This window comes from Polyodon spathula, chromosome 11, assembly GCF_017654505.1.
Source record: "Polyodon spathula isolate WHYD16114869_AA chromosome 11, ASM1765450v1, whole genome shotgun sequence".
In the NCBI taxonomy this organism is placed as follows: domain Eukaryota; kingdom Metazoa; phylum Chordata; class Actinopteri; order Acipenseriformes; family Polyodontidae; genus Polyodon; species Polyodon spathula.
In genome coordinates, this window is record NC_054544.1 from 35,143,695 (window position 1) to 35,160,009 (window position 16,315).

Below are 16,315 nucleotides of genomic sequence, written 5' to 3' on the forward strand. Positions count from 1 at the left end.
ACCTGCAGGTGATTTTCTTTTCTTTTTTTTTTTTTAATGCAGATAACCTGCAGATATAGTCCAGAAAATATGGCTATTTCATCATTAAATATGTAAACAGTAGTAGGAGTCATATATATATATATATATATATATATATATATATATACATATATGTGTGTGTGTGTGTGTGTGTGTGTGTGTGTGTGTGTGTGTGTGTGTGAAATACTGACAGTTATTTTATTTTATTATTATTATTATTATTATTATTATTATTATTATTATTATTATTATTATTATTACAATTGCATATATTATAATTGCAACAAACACACCAGAGGGCACAATATGATAAATAAATATCCATTTAGAATAAAAGGAAAACAAAAAGCACCTAAAAGGGTTTTTTTTTTTTTTTTTTTTTTGGGGGGGGGGGGGGGGATTATAATAGCTATTAAAATAAATGCAATTTTTCTGTAGACTACATGTCAATTTTGTTTGACTCTGTTCATTTTCCACTTTGTTTGTTTAAGTTTTGCATTCTCAGTTGTTGAGGCAAAAACTAGTCCGTTACAGTCAAAAAAATGTTTTGTTTGTTTTGTTTTTTTGTTTTTGTTTTTTGATGGAGTTAATTTTTGGATAGTACAGAGACCACAATTATATTGGTTCTGATTAAATGAACAATCAGGGAGAATAAACATTGGCTTTTTGGTGGCTTTTTTTTTTTTCTTTTTTTTTTTTTGTAACATGTGGCACCAGTAAAATTTTACAGTGGGAGGGATCTGACTAGGTGTTGCCAAGCACTACCAATAATATTCTAAATGGTGAAGTATATAGTCATACCATTTACAGACTAAAACAGGACCTTCCTTTGTAATTCAGACACTATTTTTAAAGTAGTACTATTTTTTATTAAGCAGTTGGGTGCTAGTTTGTGGGTTTTTTTTTTTTTTTTTCCAGTAAGCCTTAAAATATATATTTTTATTTTCTTAACAACATCAGGCCTCCCCAATTAGCAGCACAATGAAAACAGGAAAAACATTCTCCTAGTGTTATTTTAAGGATGCTTGAAAACATTCTCAGATTACATACAAAATCACTTTTTTTGTAGCCATTTTAATAGTAGTACCCATTGACAACAATAGAACTACTGTGTGCAAGAAAACAGGAACATCCAAACGGGTAAGAAAAATTAGTTACACGCGTTTACATTCTTTCAAGAGTGACACGGCTAAAAAGTTTCTAAAATTAGTCTGTTTCCAAATGGGTGAGGCTGGACCCCACATGTCCACACCGCTAATACTCAGAACTGAGCATCTAGAATAGTGCCCAGACGTGACATAGCAAGACATGCAACCCGTGTATTAATTAGAATGCATGTATTACTAGTAAAAGGCGTGTTGTAAAATGTAGGTAACAACCATTGTACAGTACGATTACTAACCTGCAGTAAAAAGCTTCGCAGAAACAATACTACAAAGTGGTCGCGCCATCTTACTGTACATTAATTTATTTAAATTGCGCCATTAGGTTCACCCTGTTACCTCAGATGCGAGTTTTTGGAAAGGGGAGGCAGCTGTTTCAGGAAAGCCTATTCCCTCCTACTCTGCCTAAAAATGAACAAATGCGATATTCATCTCCTGTAGCTTGCAGCCATAGAAACTCCCTCAGGGAACTTTTAGGCCAGAGTATTTTTTTTTTTTTTTTATGCTGTGGACCGGACTACAATCTCCTTTCAACAACAGTGTCTTCAAGTTGAAATCCTACCTAGCTGCCTGATCTACAGACAATGACGAGGAATATAATTTGCTGCTTTTTCGCACTGCTGCTTTCTGCGCGGATCTATGCACAGCACCAACAGCGAAGGTAGTGGCGTTATGAAGTCTCCAGCTGAAAATATGCATTCTAATGGTTTGGTGGTTGTGTGTAGTTTGCCGTGATTCTTTTTTAGGGATGGAATGCAGTACTTACTAAAAACAAACGGGGTGAAAACCAAGACGGCACAGATACAAGCGATGTTTGCCACTTTTCAGTATGCGAGCACCGGTCACTAACACGTTGAGATGTCACCCAAGTTGTTTTCATAAATTGATTAAAAAAAAAAAAACTATGATATTCATAAAAACCGCAACATTATTACGCTTTTACTTGAAATATAACGAATGGGACATTCCATCCAATCTGTCAAAACAGACTTAGTTATATACAGTACTACTCGCCTATTGCACTGTATTGTCATTATGATAGCTATTACATCAGACGTGTTAACTGTCTCTCAGTTATTTGCATGAACTAGTGCAATGTGCAGTAAATCCGCGGTTAAGTAGTCAGAGGGTATATATTTGGTAAAATAATTTATTCTTTACTCTTTTTCAGACCTGTTTTTACATGCGGAGGAAATCTAACTGGAGAATCCGGATTTATTGGTAGCGAAGGATTCCCCGGAGTGTATCCTCCAAATACAAAATGTGTTTGGAAAATCACGGTGAGCAGCAAACTGGCAGCATCTTATCAAGGGCATTTTCAAGAACATTTGTAAAGGTATCTTAAAAAAAAAAAAAAACACATATGTACAGTACTTATTGTTTTTGCCTTCGAGCCATTATTAACCATATAATTACAATATGATAGTGTTTTTTTTTTCTTTGTTTTTTATTTAAGCAGCAATTCTACTGCTTCTGTGGAAAAACTAGATTTCAACTTTTAGATTGCAAACAATACATGCTGTAGTATACATTGCACCAAAATAATATTTAAATAGGCTTCTGAATATAAAACATAATGCTTTAAAATATTTTTTGCTGTTTCCATTTGTTTTCCTGATCAGATGTGTCAAGCTTTGTTACATTTATGAGATACCGCTTGCTGCTAGAGCCAGCTGCACGATTGATCCCACTAGGGATGAATGAAAAGCGCCCTTTAGACTGAACTGTAGACCTGTTCATTATTAACTGCTGTTTGTAAATACAGTAGAGAAAGGGAGTACCCCCTGGAGAATTGGTACAGCTTGTGGGAGAGTTATCCAATTACACTATACTTAAAGAAGGAATGCGTAATTGGACCATGCTACATGTAGATAAACTATCAGGGAAGCTGTTATCTTTTGTAGGACTGTACTTTAAAAGAGTTACTTACCTCACACTTCCCTGAGGAAAGCAAAACTCTGGTTGTCTGGTAGCCCCATGGCAAAGTCAAACATGGGCAAGTCAAAATCTGACAGTTGGGAAGTTCTGCACTGTGAAAAAAAAAAAAACATGTACAGCTTGTAATGTGTTGAAAATTCTAACGTATGTATCATGTGATAATAATCATATCTCTTGACTGTACACAGCCGCTGAATTCTGTATTTAATGGGGTTTTTTTTGTAAAATTGTTGAATTGTCTTCATGAAGACATTGATAAAGAAGACAGTCTGTTATACAGAAGATATACAGCCCACCACTCTCTGTGAGTCCTGCTTAATTGGAAGTGAAGCTGAGGTTCCCCCACAATTAAGATCATGTCATTATTATGACTGTTTTTCTCTTGAAAGAATGGAAATGCATCTTAATGACAATCAGTATTCACAAGAATAATAGAGCAGAATTTCCACTCGGTTTGGGTAATATGGGTCACGCAGATCAAATTCCAAACTGGGAATCTAAACCAAAAAGAGCCTCAGGATAAAGTAGACAGCTGAATGTCATTTTGTGGTTTACTAGCAGTTATCTCAGATAGATATACTTCAGCATGCTACCTATAATTACTGTTTTAGGGACCCTTTTGTGCATCTTTTGCAGGTTCCTGAAGGGAAAGTTGTTGTCCTGTCCTTCCGGTTCATTGACCTGGAAAGTGATAGCCTATGTCGATATGACTATGTGGATATCTACAATGGACATGCCAACGGACAGCGGCTTGGCAGGTTCTGTGGGACTTTCAGACCAGGGGCACTTGTTTCCAATAGTAACAAGATGTTGGTTCAGATGGTCTCTGATGCCAACACGGCGGGTAATGGATTCTTTGCCATGTATTCTGCCGCTGAGCCCAATGAAAGAGGTAAAGCCACAATTAATTCAAGCATGTTTAACTGTGTCATGTGATTTCTTACAGAATCTATAGTTTGCATAAACATCAACCAATCTGAAAATATAAGCACGGCATATTTTAAAAGTGTTTACTCCAAATTTAATTAACTCCAGTTTTATGAGAGGAGAAAGTTCCACATTAGTGTTACAACATGAAAAACAATTAGACTCAATGACAAAAACTGCTTGATTCTTCAAGAGATCTTGCATTGTAATAACCCTGTGGTAGCATGTGATTGTTAAATACACATACTTAAAAATTGTATCAAATTGTGTCTGACATGGGTGCTGTATTTTTTAGGTTAGACAAGCTTGTAGTGCAGTGAATTACTGTACTTACCTGTCTGAGTTTCAGGAAGGGTGTTATATAAACTCTGATATTAGAACCTTAGTGAATTTACACAGTAACTGCATGCAGTTTTGCCATGTTTTCCCCCATGTCTATACATAAGAACATAAGAAAGTTTACAAACGAGAGGAGGCCATTCGGCCCATCTTGTTCGTTTGGTTGTTAGTAGCTTATTGATCCCAGAATCTCATCAAGCAGCTTCTTGAAGGATCCCAGGGTGTCAGCTTCAACAACATTACTGGGGAGTTGATTCCAGACCCTCACGATTCTCTGTGTAAAAAAGTGTCTCCTATTTTCTGTTCTGAATGCCCCTTTGTCTAATCTCCATTTGTGACCCCTGGTCCTTGTTTCTTTTTTCAGGCTGAAAAAGTCCCTTGGGTCGACACTGTTAATACCTTTTAGAATTTTGAATGCTTGAATTAGGTCGCCACGTAGTCTTCTTTGTTCAAGACTGAACAGATTCAATTATTTTAGCCTGTCTGCATATGACATGTCTTTTAAGCCCGGAATAATTCTGGTCGCTCTTCTTTGCACCCTTTCTAGAGCAGCAATATCTTTTTTATAGCGAGGTGACCAGAACTGCACACAATATTCAGGATGAGGTCTTACTAGTGCGTTGTACAGTTTTAACATTACTTCCCTTGATTTAAATTCAACACTTTTCACAATGTATCCGAGCATCTTGTTAGCCTTTTTTATAGCTTCCCCACATAGGTCTATACGATGCACTTACCATAGGTTACATTATTTTACCAGTGTTTTTAACATGCTTTGTAATTTATTTCTGTTCTTTACAGTGCTTGCCTATGTTTTACTAAACTACACTTTACTGTGCCTTTACCATAGTAAACTTGTATGAGCTCTGTGTGTTTGCTGTAAAATGTAATCTGTAAAATTAAAACTAACATTTCTGGGAAAAGCCCTTTAAAAGATGTCTATTTTGCTAACAAACTTTAAAAGATGCCCTTTATAACCACCCCATGCTGTATGTTTATATAAGGGTGTGTGTGTGTGTGTGTGTGTGTGCGCGCGTGTATGTGTGTGTGTGCGCATGTGTGTGTGTAAAAAGCTTGTGTCCCTGCTGCTTTGAGTAACTGCAGAAAACAAACTGATTTAATGTCAAGGTGAACGTGATCGCGAGGCACTGTAGCTTTAAAATTATACTTTTAGACCTACATTCAGTTGTTGATTTAGAGTTGTGCGGTGGGTGAAGTGAGCATGCAGAACGGATCACAATACGACTTAGAATTTCTCACTTCAGTTATGGGAGACTACAAAGACTATTATTATTTGCCAGGGACTAGAGTGATGTTTTCTGTATTTGGTGGACTATTAACCTACCAACATTTAGAAAGTTGTCATTCTTTTTCATGCCGGGGTGTCTGCTTGGTGCTTTTAATATGGCTTTTAACAACATACTGTATAGACAGCTTGGTGCCTTTCTGACTACTGTACAAGTCTTAGAGTCTGGCTCGGTTTTTTTATATCATGAATTGCTGGATACCTAACCAGTGTGACCCTAGCTGTTGTCTTCTTGGAAATTCTGTTGAATACAAAAACGACTTCTGTAAGCATTTTTTGCTACTTATAGTTATGTTCGTTTGGGTCACTGTGCATTTAGGGCCATGGTTAGTTGTAGAGTATAGTTGAAAATACTTGGTCTGCAGTACTTAAAGGTTATGTGCCAGGAAAAGCGACTGCCAATAATATGGGGTTGCATTCTCTGTCTGTCTGTCTCGAACAATGAAAGACCCATGGTGTTCACTGTTTGCTGTGTAACATGCGCTTTCCCTGAGAAAGTGTCTGTAATGTATTAACCCTATGGAATGTGTAATATAACCTTTGTCACATTCTCTAATACCTATTGCATTGTATAATAACTGCTGCATGATTTATTACATACACTGCAGGGACTTTGGTTTTCCACATGCATGCAAATGAATCAGGTCAAGCACTTGCTGTGTTGCTAGGAGCCAATGGGCTGTCTGCTAGCATATGCAAGACCCTGAGTTCAGGTTGAAGTTCAAGTTAGATTTTTTTTACAACAGGCAAAAGGAAGTGTTGCAGAGCCCTGTCGTAGTAAAATATTTATATAAGTCAAGGACAGTCAATTATCTGATTGCAGACTTATTAAATTAGATCAGATTTTCTTTTAAAGGAATCAAAATGTTTATTTTATTATCACATGTTTTTTAAAGTTTGTTTAGCATTTGAATGGTAGTAAAACAAGCTTTTTATGGGGTTTGATCAGATAGGAATATTAATAGGTATATTTTTTATTGATTCTGATAAAGAACAATAGAAAGCCAGTTGGAATTTAAAGATACATTTTGGATCTACTTTTTGTTTTTGTTTTTTGTTTTTTTTGTTTTTGCTGTGAAGCAAAACTGACACTGTTGCTTAATTTGGCAGATCCAGAACAAACAAACAAAAAACAAACCAGCAAAATTAAATGGATCTGAAGTTTACTTAGTACTTAGAGATGTCAGCAACACAAGTTGTTGTATGTTTTAATGTTGCGCTTCACCCCATTGATTTCAGTATTTTTTTTTAAACAGAGGATCAGTACTGTGGAGGTCGTTTAGATAAACCTGCTGGCTCTTTTAAAACTCCAAACTGGCCAGATACAGATTACCCTGCAGGAGTCACCTGTTCATGGCACATAGTGGCACCAAAAAATCAAGTAAGACATTTGTGGAGCGAAACCTTACGTATATCTTTTAATACCTTATTAATAATATTTTCCAGTAGCATTGCTTGTACTGTATATTTCACATGCCTAACATATTATAAAAAATTGTGAATGAATAAGGAATGAAAGACGACATTTACTGTGGGATTCACAGTTGCATTCCCACAACCACACACCAACTATTCCCTGGTCTAATTGCGACAACATATATACTGTTTAAGGTTAGGTAATGTAGTTAGAAAATGTGAAAAACAGAAAATGTTCTTTAACCACAACATGTTCCAGGTAATATATATATATATATATATATATATATATATATATATATATATATATATATATATATATATATATATATATATATAAGAAATTAGATCCTGTTACAAAACAAGAAACAAGTACTTGACAACAAATATCTGGATCGGTGTATGAGAACTGATAAACGGTCGGTGAAGTAAAGGTATTTGTCTGTAACCAGACACAAAACAAATATATATATATATATATATTATATATATATATATATATGTATGAGGCACGTCTCTTCCTGTGTTGATTGCTTTGTGTTGCTTCTTAGCATCTACATTGAAAGCTTTTCATTAAAAACAAGAAAATCATTCTTGTGTGCCCAGATTATTGAAGTGAAGTTTGAGAAGTTTGATGTGGAGAGAGATAACTACTGCCGCTATGACTATGTTGCTGTTTTCAACGGGGCTGAAATCAACGATGCCAGAAGAATAGGAAAGTACTGTGGAGACAGTCCCCCAGCGTAAGTGTTTTTCTTTTTTTGGAATTTAAATTACAACGTTCCTTAAGGCAGAATTAAAGCACAGTTACTACCAGTTAGTGCCTAACCCAGATAGTGAGCATTACCTCTTAGACAATTAAACAGTTGCAATATTTCAGTGGTAACGTCAATAGGTTTCCTAGCCAGTGATTCATATCTGCTGTGTCGGGTATTATTGCTTCTGTAAATCAAAAGAGTATTTGTTGTCCATGAAGACTTAAAGTACCTCCCATAATTTGTTTAGATTTTTTTCTCCTACTTGATTGCATTAGGATTCTTGAAACTGAGCCAGCGATACAGGAATATAGTTTCAGGCACTGAATAATGACCGCAGAACCTGATTGGCTGGAATGATGTGTGAAATTTATAACAAACTCAGCTGTCAGAATTTACAAGCACTAAACTGACTAAGTATAACTGTGCATAAAGATGCCTCTTAAAATGACTTGGTCCCTTTTACATTATGCTATAACTGGCTTGTAACCAGGAGGTCCCCGATTCAAATCCCAGCTCAGCCACTGACTAATTGTGTGACCCTGAGCAAGTCGCTTAATCTCTTTGTGCTCCGTTTTTTGGATGAGACGTTGTTGTAAGTGAGTCTGCAGCTGATGCATAGTTCACACACCCTAGTCTCGTATCTTGTAAAGCGCTTTGTGATGTTGGTCCACTATGAAAGGCGCTATATAAAAATAAAGATTATTATTATTATTAGTATTATTATTTATTATTATTATTATTATTATTGAAATGGACACATCAGTGTTTATTCTGTGTGATGGGTAGTCAAATACTGTAGGCATTAGCAGAGACATCTACAGCTAGATTCTATATCATTAACATTAGTTAAAAATGCAAACTATTCACATGTTAACATGAAAGAAACATGTGCTCTTTGATGGACTGGTTTAAACGTACTGAGGAGTTGCATTACAAAGGGGACTACAGCAGAAACATCAGATTTACACAAGCCAAAGGGAAGACAGCTGAATATATGGATACTACACAGTGACATCTTAAATAGCACAGCTCCAAGCATCCTAGATCCTTTCATATAACACTGCTGGCTTTTGTGTTAATGAAATCTGGTTTATTTTGACATTTTTATGGTGTTGGCAATATGGGATGCTGCAATAAAAGATTAAATCCTTTGAATGTTTTCACAAGCATTGCAGTCTGATGCAGAATGCATAATGTTTTCCCTGCAGATCATTGCTCATAACCCAGTATGACATGTGCCTTCATGTTTAACACCTGATATACAGAGCAATATACACCTGCTGAGAATTCTGACAGGGATGTAAATCACCATCATCATCCCTGTGAAAAAAAGCACATACACACTGGTATTCCAAACTCTTTATACCAGGGGTGGGCAACCCCAGTCCCTTAGGGCTGCTCCATTGCAGGTTTTACAGGTATAATGAAATGTACACATCCATCAATACCTTAAAGAACTCCAGCATACATTTGCAGGTAAAGCTACAAGAACCTCAAGTAGACTAAATAGTGATGTCATCAGTGCTGTGTTATTTGCACAAATGATACATGATTTAAAAAGCTAAATTGTGAAACAAAAAGTGTCATTGTACCTCTTTTTTTTCTTTTAAAACAGACCAATTTTTTCTGAAGGAAATGAGCTTGTTATCCAGTTTCTGTCAGATTTGAGTTTGACTGCTGATGGCTTCATCGGTTACTACAAATTTAGGCCCAAAAAGTACCTCACAACTACAGTGTCTCCCATCACAACAACCACACAAGCAACGACAGGAGCAACAAGTAGGTACTACTCTTTTCATCCTTTCCATCCCTGAGCTTACCGTTACCAAATGACTTTCAATGGCAATGTAGTGCCACGACAGTGGTTTTGTACTAAGCGCCTGTTACGCCAGAAGGGCAGCTACAATGGTATAAGCCATTGGTACAGTGCTATCACAGTTTCACTTTTTCTCTTGAAGAATATATTACAAAATAGTTTGGAGCTATAGCCACAGGCCAGTTCATTAAATCATGTATCACTGAAAATGTGATAGAAGTAGGCAAGGCAACTAGCCAGAACAAGACCCTAATATTCTTACTTGGTGTATCACTACTGACAATACTCTCCTGAACATTAGTGTGATGCCCGTCTCTAGTGTGTCTCCTGCAACTAGTGCAGCGGCTTAATTGCGGTTGCTGTGGACAACTGCAGTGCTTCTGTACATCAATTTTATCCTCCAAGTCCTGGCAGCCGTGCTGGCATTTTTAAGAGTCGGCATTCCATTAGTAGCAAGCTAGTAATGGTTGCCAGTGGGACATTAGCCACCAAATTAGACTTTTCCACTGTTGACCAATGAAACTTGCTTTATCTGGTCTCCCTGAATCCTGTTTTTTTCCATGTTTTTTTTTTTTTGCTTTCCAGGAAGGGAGTAGAAACTGAGGTGAATTATGCTCGAGAGCTAATGGGCACTTCTGTTTTTGTTATGAGGAAAACAGAATCAACCAAAACAAATTCATTAATCTGGCAGTCTCAAAGATGTTATTCCGTAAGAATTGGGCTTTTGTTATCTATCCAAATTTCAATAGCTGCTCAATTTCATGGAATTTAACATTCTTGTGGTCTGAACACAATGTTTAACCAGGCTGATCTGATCTGCTTATATTTTTTTTTTTTTTTTGTTATTTTATTTTTTAGTGTTTTACTATATTATACTGAATCAAAATGGAGATTGATGAACCGTTGGTGAGTGAGCAAGCCCCTATCCACCACATTCTGCTTATAGTGGGTATACTGTGGCCAGTTCAAATGGAATGTTAGCATGGTAATTCAGTAGAATTTGTCACCATTTTGTCATAACACTACAAAGCCTACTAAATTTCACTGTGTTCAGCTACTGTATGGTCCCAGAGCCACACTACATTTACCTTTGCCTCTCTCCCAGTTTGATCCCAAGCCCCCTTCAATTTTGTAACAACTTTTTGTTAGCATTGGAATTATATATCTATATATATATATATCGATATATATATATATATATATATATAGTATATATTTATTACACACACACACACACACACACACACACACACACACACACACACACACACACAGTGCCTTGAAAAAGTATTCAGCCCCCATCCCTTTTTTCACATTTAAGAGTCTCACAGCCTGGGATTTTGATGCATTAGATTGGGAATTTTTATTTGTGAGTCACACATTCCCCCTTCACCCACCCCCCCCCCCCCCCCCCCCCCCCCCCCCCAAAAAAAAAAAAAGGAAAAAAAAACAAAATAAAAATTAAAAAACTGGAATGTCATCATTTTTTAAGTATTCATCCTTAATTATATCCCTGATTAAGGTCAGGACTTTGACTGGGCCACTCAAGGACATCTATTTTCTTCATTTTAAACCACTCCAGTGTTGCTGTGGCAGTGTGCTTTGGATCATTGTCCTGTTGAAAGACAAACTTCTTCCGCAGTTTGAGTTTTTTGGCAGAGGGGCGCAGGTTTTTATCCAGGATTTCTCCCTATTGTGCGCCATTCATCCTCCCATCAATCCTGACAATATTGGCAGTCCCTGCTGCTGAAAAGCATCCCTATAACATGATGCTACCACCGCCATACTTTATGGTGGGGATGGTGTTACCTGGCTGGTGTGCAGTGTTTGATTTGCACCACACATACCTCTTAGAGTTCAGGCCAAAAAGTTCAATTTTAGTCTCATTAGACCACAAGACGTTCTGCCACATAACTGCAGTATCTTCTAGGTGATGTTTTGCAAACTCTTTGCGGGCAAGGATATGTTTTTTTTTCAGCCAGGGCTTCTTCCTTGCCACGCTCCCATAAAGGCCCTTTTTGTGGAATGCCTTGGAGATTGTTGATACATAAACATCATCGTCCATCGCAGCCACTGACTTCTGTAACTCATTCAGAGTCACAGTAGCTTCCCTAAGAAATGCCCTTCTTGTCCGGCAACTAAGTTTAGAGGGGCGGCCGATCTAGGCAATGTGGTGGTAGTTTCGTACAGGTGTGAAAAGATGCTGTAAAGTAAGAATGCTTTCAAAAATAGACATGTTAATAGATTATATTTATCAATTAACTAAAATCAAAGTGAGTGAACAGAAGAAAAATGTACATCAAATCAATATTTGGTGTGACGACCCTTTGCCTTAAAAACAGCATCAATTCTTCTAGGTACACTTGCACACAGTTTTTGAAGGAATTTGGCAGGTAGGTTGGCCCAATCATCTTGGAGAACTAACCACAGTTCTTCTGTGGATTTAGGCAGCCTCAGTTGCTTCTCTCTCTTCATGTAATCCCAGACAGACTTGATAATGTTGAGATCAGGGCTCTGTGGGGGCCATACCATCACTTCTTGTTCTTCTTTACGCTAAAGATAGTTTTTAATGACATCCGCTGTATGTTTGGGGTCGTTGTTATGCTGCAGAATAAATTTGGGGCCGATCAGATTCCTCCCTGATGGTATTGCATGATGGATAAATATCTGCCTGTACTTCTCAGCATTGAGGAGACCATTAATTCTGACCAAATCCCCATCTCCATTTGCAGAAATGCAGCCCCAAACTTGCAAGGAACCTCCACTATGCTTCACTGTTGCCTGCAGACACTCATTCGTGTACTGCTCTCCAGCCCTTCGGCAAACAAACTGCCTTCTGCTACAGCCAAATATTTTAAATTTTGACTCATCAGTCCAGAGCACTTGCTGCTATTTTTCTGAACCCCAGTTCCTGGATTTTCGTGCATAGTTGAGTCGCTTGGCCTTGTTTCCACGTCAGAGGTATGGCTTTTTGGCAGCAAGTCTTCCATGAAGGCCACTTCTGACCAGACTTCTCCGGACAGTAGATGGGTGTACCTGGGTCCCACTGTTTTCTGCCAATTCTGAGCTGATGGCATTGCTGGACATCTTCCGATTGCGAAGGGAAGTTAGCATGATGTGTCTTTCATCTGCTGCAGTAAGTTACCTTGGCCGACCACTGCATCTACGGTCCTCAATGTTGCCAGTTCCTTTGTGCTTCTTCAAAAGAGCTTGGACAGCACATCTGGAAACCCCTGTCTGCCTTGAAATTTCTGCCTGGGAGAGACCTTGCTGATGCAGTATAACTACCTTGTGTCTTGTTGCTGTGCTCAGTCTTGCCATGGTGTATGACTTTTGACAGTAAACTGTCTTCAGCAACCTCACCTTGTTAGCTGAGTTTGGCTGTTCCTCACCCAGTTTTATTCCTCCTACACAGCTGTTTCTGTTTCAGTTAATGATTGTGTTTCAACCTGCATATTGAATTGATGATCATTAGCACCTGTTTGGTTTAATTGTTTAATCATACACCTGACTATATGCCTACAAAATCCCTGACTTTGTGCAAGTGTACCTAGAAGAATTGATGCTGTTTTGAAGGCAAAGGGTGGTCACACCAAATATGGATTTGATTTAGATTTTTCTTCTGTTCACTCACTTTGCATTTAGTTAATTGATAAATATAATCTATTAATATATATGTGTGTGTGTGTGTGTGTGTGTATATATATATATATATATATATATATATATATATATATATATATATATATATATATATATATATGCATATATACTACTTGCCTCTATTTTTTCACTCTCCAGCTTTAAAATACACAGCAGCCCTGTGCCAGCAAAAATGCAAAAGGAGTGGGACCCTTGAGAGCAATTACTGTTCGAGTAACTTTGGTAAGGAAAATCAATTTTTTCCATCCAGATAGACAACTTGTGTTTAGTCTCAGATAAACGGTTGAGGTTTTCACTGTACACTACCTTTAATAAACAAGGGCATGTTTTCATGTGGTACTATCTTTGGCCCTCTGATTAGTGTCTGTGTGTCTCAAAAGGTTCCTTGAGGATTTTCTAAAGCAACAGTGGATGTATGTATCAGAAACAGTCCCTGTGTAAACAAGGATGGCTGAACTGTAGGTAAACTGTTGGTAAATGAAAGTGTTGATTCAGTCGCTACACTGGCTGTTTTTCATCTTGGAACAACATTATGTGTTAGTCTCCAGGATGGGTTTATTAAATGTGCTAGATACCTAATTACAGTTACTTAGCGTGCTGGCTGGTGTTTGCATACGGTTTTACAAGTTAACTATTTACAAGGACATTGGACAGGTTAAACAAAATACAGTTTGTTTTAATCGATTACACTTGTTGTGCTCCGAAAACTGGTCTACTTTAACAAATAAGTTCAAAATAATGTTAACATTTTAAATTAACTTTCTGATACTGACAGAGTAGGTCTATAAATATATACTGTACAGACCCAATACATATGAGTTATAAAGCAGCTATATTTTTGGATTGAACCCACACCTATTTGAATAGAGGATCGTCTGCAGTTTGCAGACTGAAGAATAGGGTTAACTGGCATGTAATGTGTCTAGTAATCCAGTAAGCAAGCACAAAGCTGCTTTTAGAATTCTTTATGAGCTGAGCTATATTGTAGAGGTGAAAGTTTGCTGTTTTGTATGTCACTTGTTATCTGCCCAGGATATCCTTTGATAGTCTCTTACCCCTGCCCTCTTCCTCCAACATATCCAGGGCATTGTTTTCATGTTGTGCCCCCCCATGCAGTTATGACATGTACGAAGGAAGGGGAAAGATTTTTCTGGCAACAGCTTTATGACATTCTATTATTATGATATTAATGATACCACACTGTTAATAGCTTTACAAAGACACCAGAATACTTCATTTTTAGAGAAATTATGAAACAACAAGTTTTGAGAATATGAACACAATGTTCTTAACACCTTAAAGAGTCTACAGTACACTTGGTTCACCGCTCAAACAATCCCCATAAAAAGAAAGGAAATATTTCACACTTACGTACGCAGGGGCAAACTGTATTTCTTGGAAATGTGTTTAGAAAAATGAACTTTATTGTATCTTTAAAGACAGTGCTGAATATAATGGCAGATGTACTTTAAAAACAGTACTATATTGTTTAATAAAATAGAATTGCCTTTGCCCTAATTATTTGATGTAAGACTTTAAAACACAGACTCTTCCCGGCTTGTTTTTCAGTGATAACCGGCACAGTCATAACTGCAGTGTCACGTGGAGGCAGCATGTACGTCACCATCTCCATCATTAATGTCTACAAGGAGGGGAGTCTGGCCATCCAACAGGCTGGAAAGAACATGAGCGCTAAGATTGTGGTACTGTGTAAGAAGTGCCCTTTTATCAGACGAGGTGAGTCCAGACCTAATGTTAGATTTCTCAGCTCAATCACAGAGGCGATTTTGTTTTTCAAAGGCAACGCTCTTGTATTGTATGCTATAGCATTAAGTTTAAGAAAGCATGTCAGGACTGTGAAAATGTACCATAGTAAATTTTTATATAGAACTATTTGTATGATGCAAAGGATTAAACAAAACTGTATAAAGAAAAAACAAAAGCACGTGGTTACAATTCTAACATTTATGTTTCGTTCTGCAGGCAGCGTTATGTTCAATTTTTATACCTATTTAAAGTAAGAGAATTCAGACTTTCCAGCGCAGTTAACATCAGATTGAATCTGGGCTCATACTTGCCATTATGTAAGCTTGAATGGAATCACGAGTGATGGATGAAGTCTGCATTGTGAAGAATATTATGGTTGCAATCAAAACAACCATCCCTGTGAATTTTCAATTCATTTCTGTTCAAGTCTACATGTGATCAGTGTATAGTACTGTATATACTGTAGAAAGTTGAGAGATTCATTTGGTAAATTAGGCTTAAGAATCTGTATGTTTTTTCCATCGCCATTTAGGCTTAAACTACCTCTTTATGGGTCAGGCCGACGAAGAGGGACGTGGTAAAATCGCACCCAACAACTTCGTCATGGCATTCAAAAGCAAAAACCAGAAGAACTTGAACACCCTGAAGAACAAGCAGTGCTAATTCTGTGAACTACCCCACACCACACAAAGCTCAGCCAATCCATCTTCACTACCAAGCAACCCTTCACCTCCAAGCTGGATTTCAGCATGCACACACAACCATCCCACCCGGGAGCAAAACTGCTGTCTGTTGAAGCGTAATTGTACCAAACAAAGTTGACTCAGCTGCTCTGAATCTGTTGCTTTATTTCACAGAATTGATTACGATGGAACTGGTGAAATGTATGTGTATCATGTGTGGTGATGCATAAGAAAGTGTAAAGTGCATAAGATAATATTTCATTTGAAACACTTTCTCTAATAAGTAGGGTATTTTATTACCTGTTTTGTAAAGTCAGCATATTTAATGCCTAGTGTATTTTATCTCTTGCTCAATAAAATTTGATAGTGAACAACATGAGAGAAACCAATAAACCTTCATGATGCCTGATGTATCACTTTAGAGGGTCTTTTGTATACTGTCAAAGTATGAAGTTGATGGATGAAAAATAAAAATGAGATATTGTGACTGGTTTCACCATTGAGTTACAGAATAGTCA

General features: G+C 37.3%; 1 protein-coding gene across 1 annotated transcript; it reads left to right on the forward strand.

The window, feature by feature from the left end:
• Positions 1–1,372: 1,372 nt before the first annotated feature.
• On the forward strand, positions 1,373–16,266 carry LOC121323341 (procollagen C-endopeptidase enhancer 2-like). Its single transcript, XM_041264347.1, has 9 exons — positions 1,373–1,845; positions 2,356–2,464; positions 3,759–4,014; positions 6,951–7,075; positions 7,717–7,853; positions 9,484–9,647; positions 13,486–13,569; positions 14,917–15,084; positions 15,647–16,266. Exons 1-9 carry the CDS (start codon positions 1,769–1,771, stop codon positions 15,775–15,777), a joined length of 1,251 nt encoding a protein of 416 aa, XP_041120281.1. The 5' UTR covers positions 1,373–1,768; the 3' UTR covers positions 15,778–16,266.
• Positions 16,267–16,315: the final 49 nt, after the last annotated feature.

What these genes read in the sequence shown, in the direction of transcription:
- LOC121323341 (XM_041264347.1), top strand. Translation starts at nt 1,769, where the DNA reads ATGACGAGGAATATAATTTGCTGCTTTTTCGCACTGCTGCTTTCTGCG. An exon ending in CGCTGAGCCCAATGAAAGAG is followed by an intron (nt 4,015 to 6,950) that starts GTAAAGCCACAA and finishes TTTTTTAAACAG; the next exon opens with AGGATCAGTACTGTGGAGGT. An exon ending in TTACTGTTCGAGTAACTTTG is followed by an intron (nt 13,570 to 14,916) that starts GTAAGGAAAATC and finishes CTTGTTTTTCAG; the next exon opens with TGATAACCGGCACAGTCATA.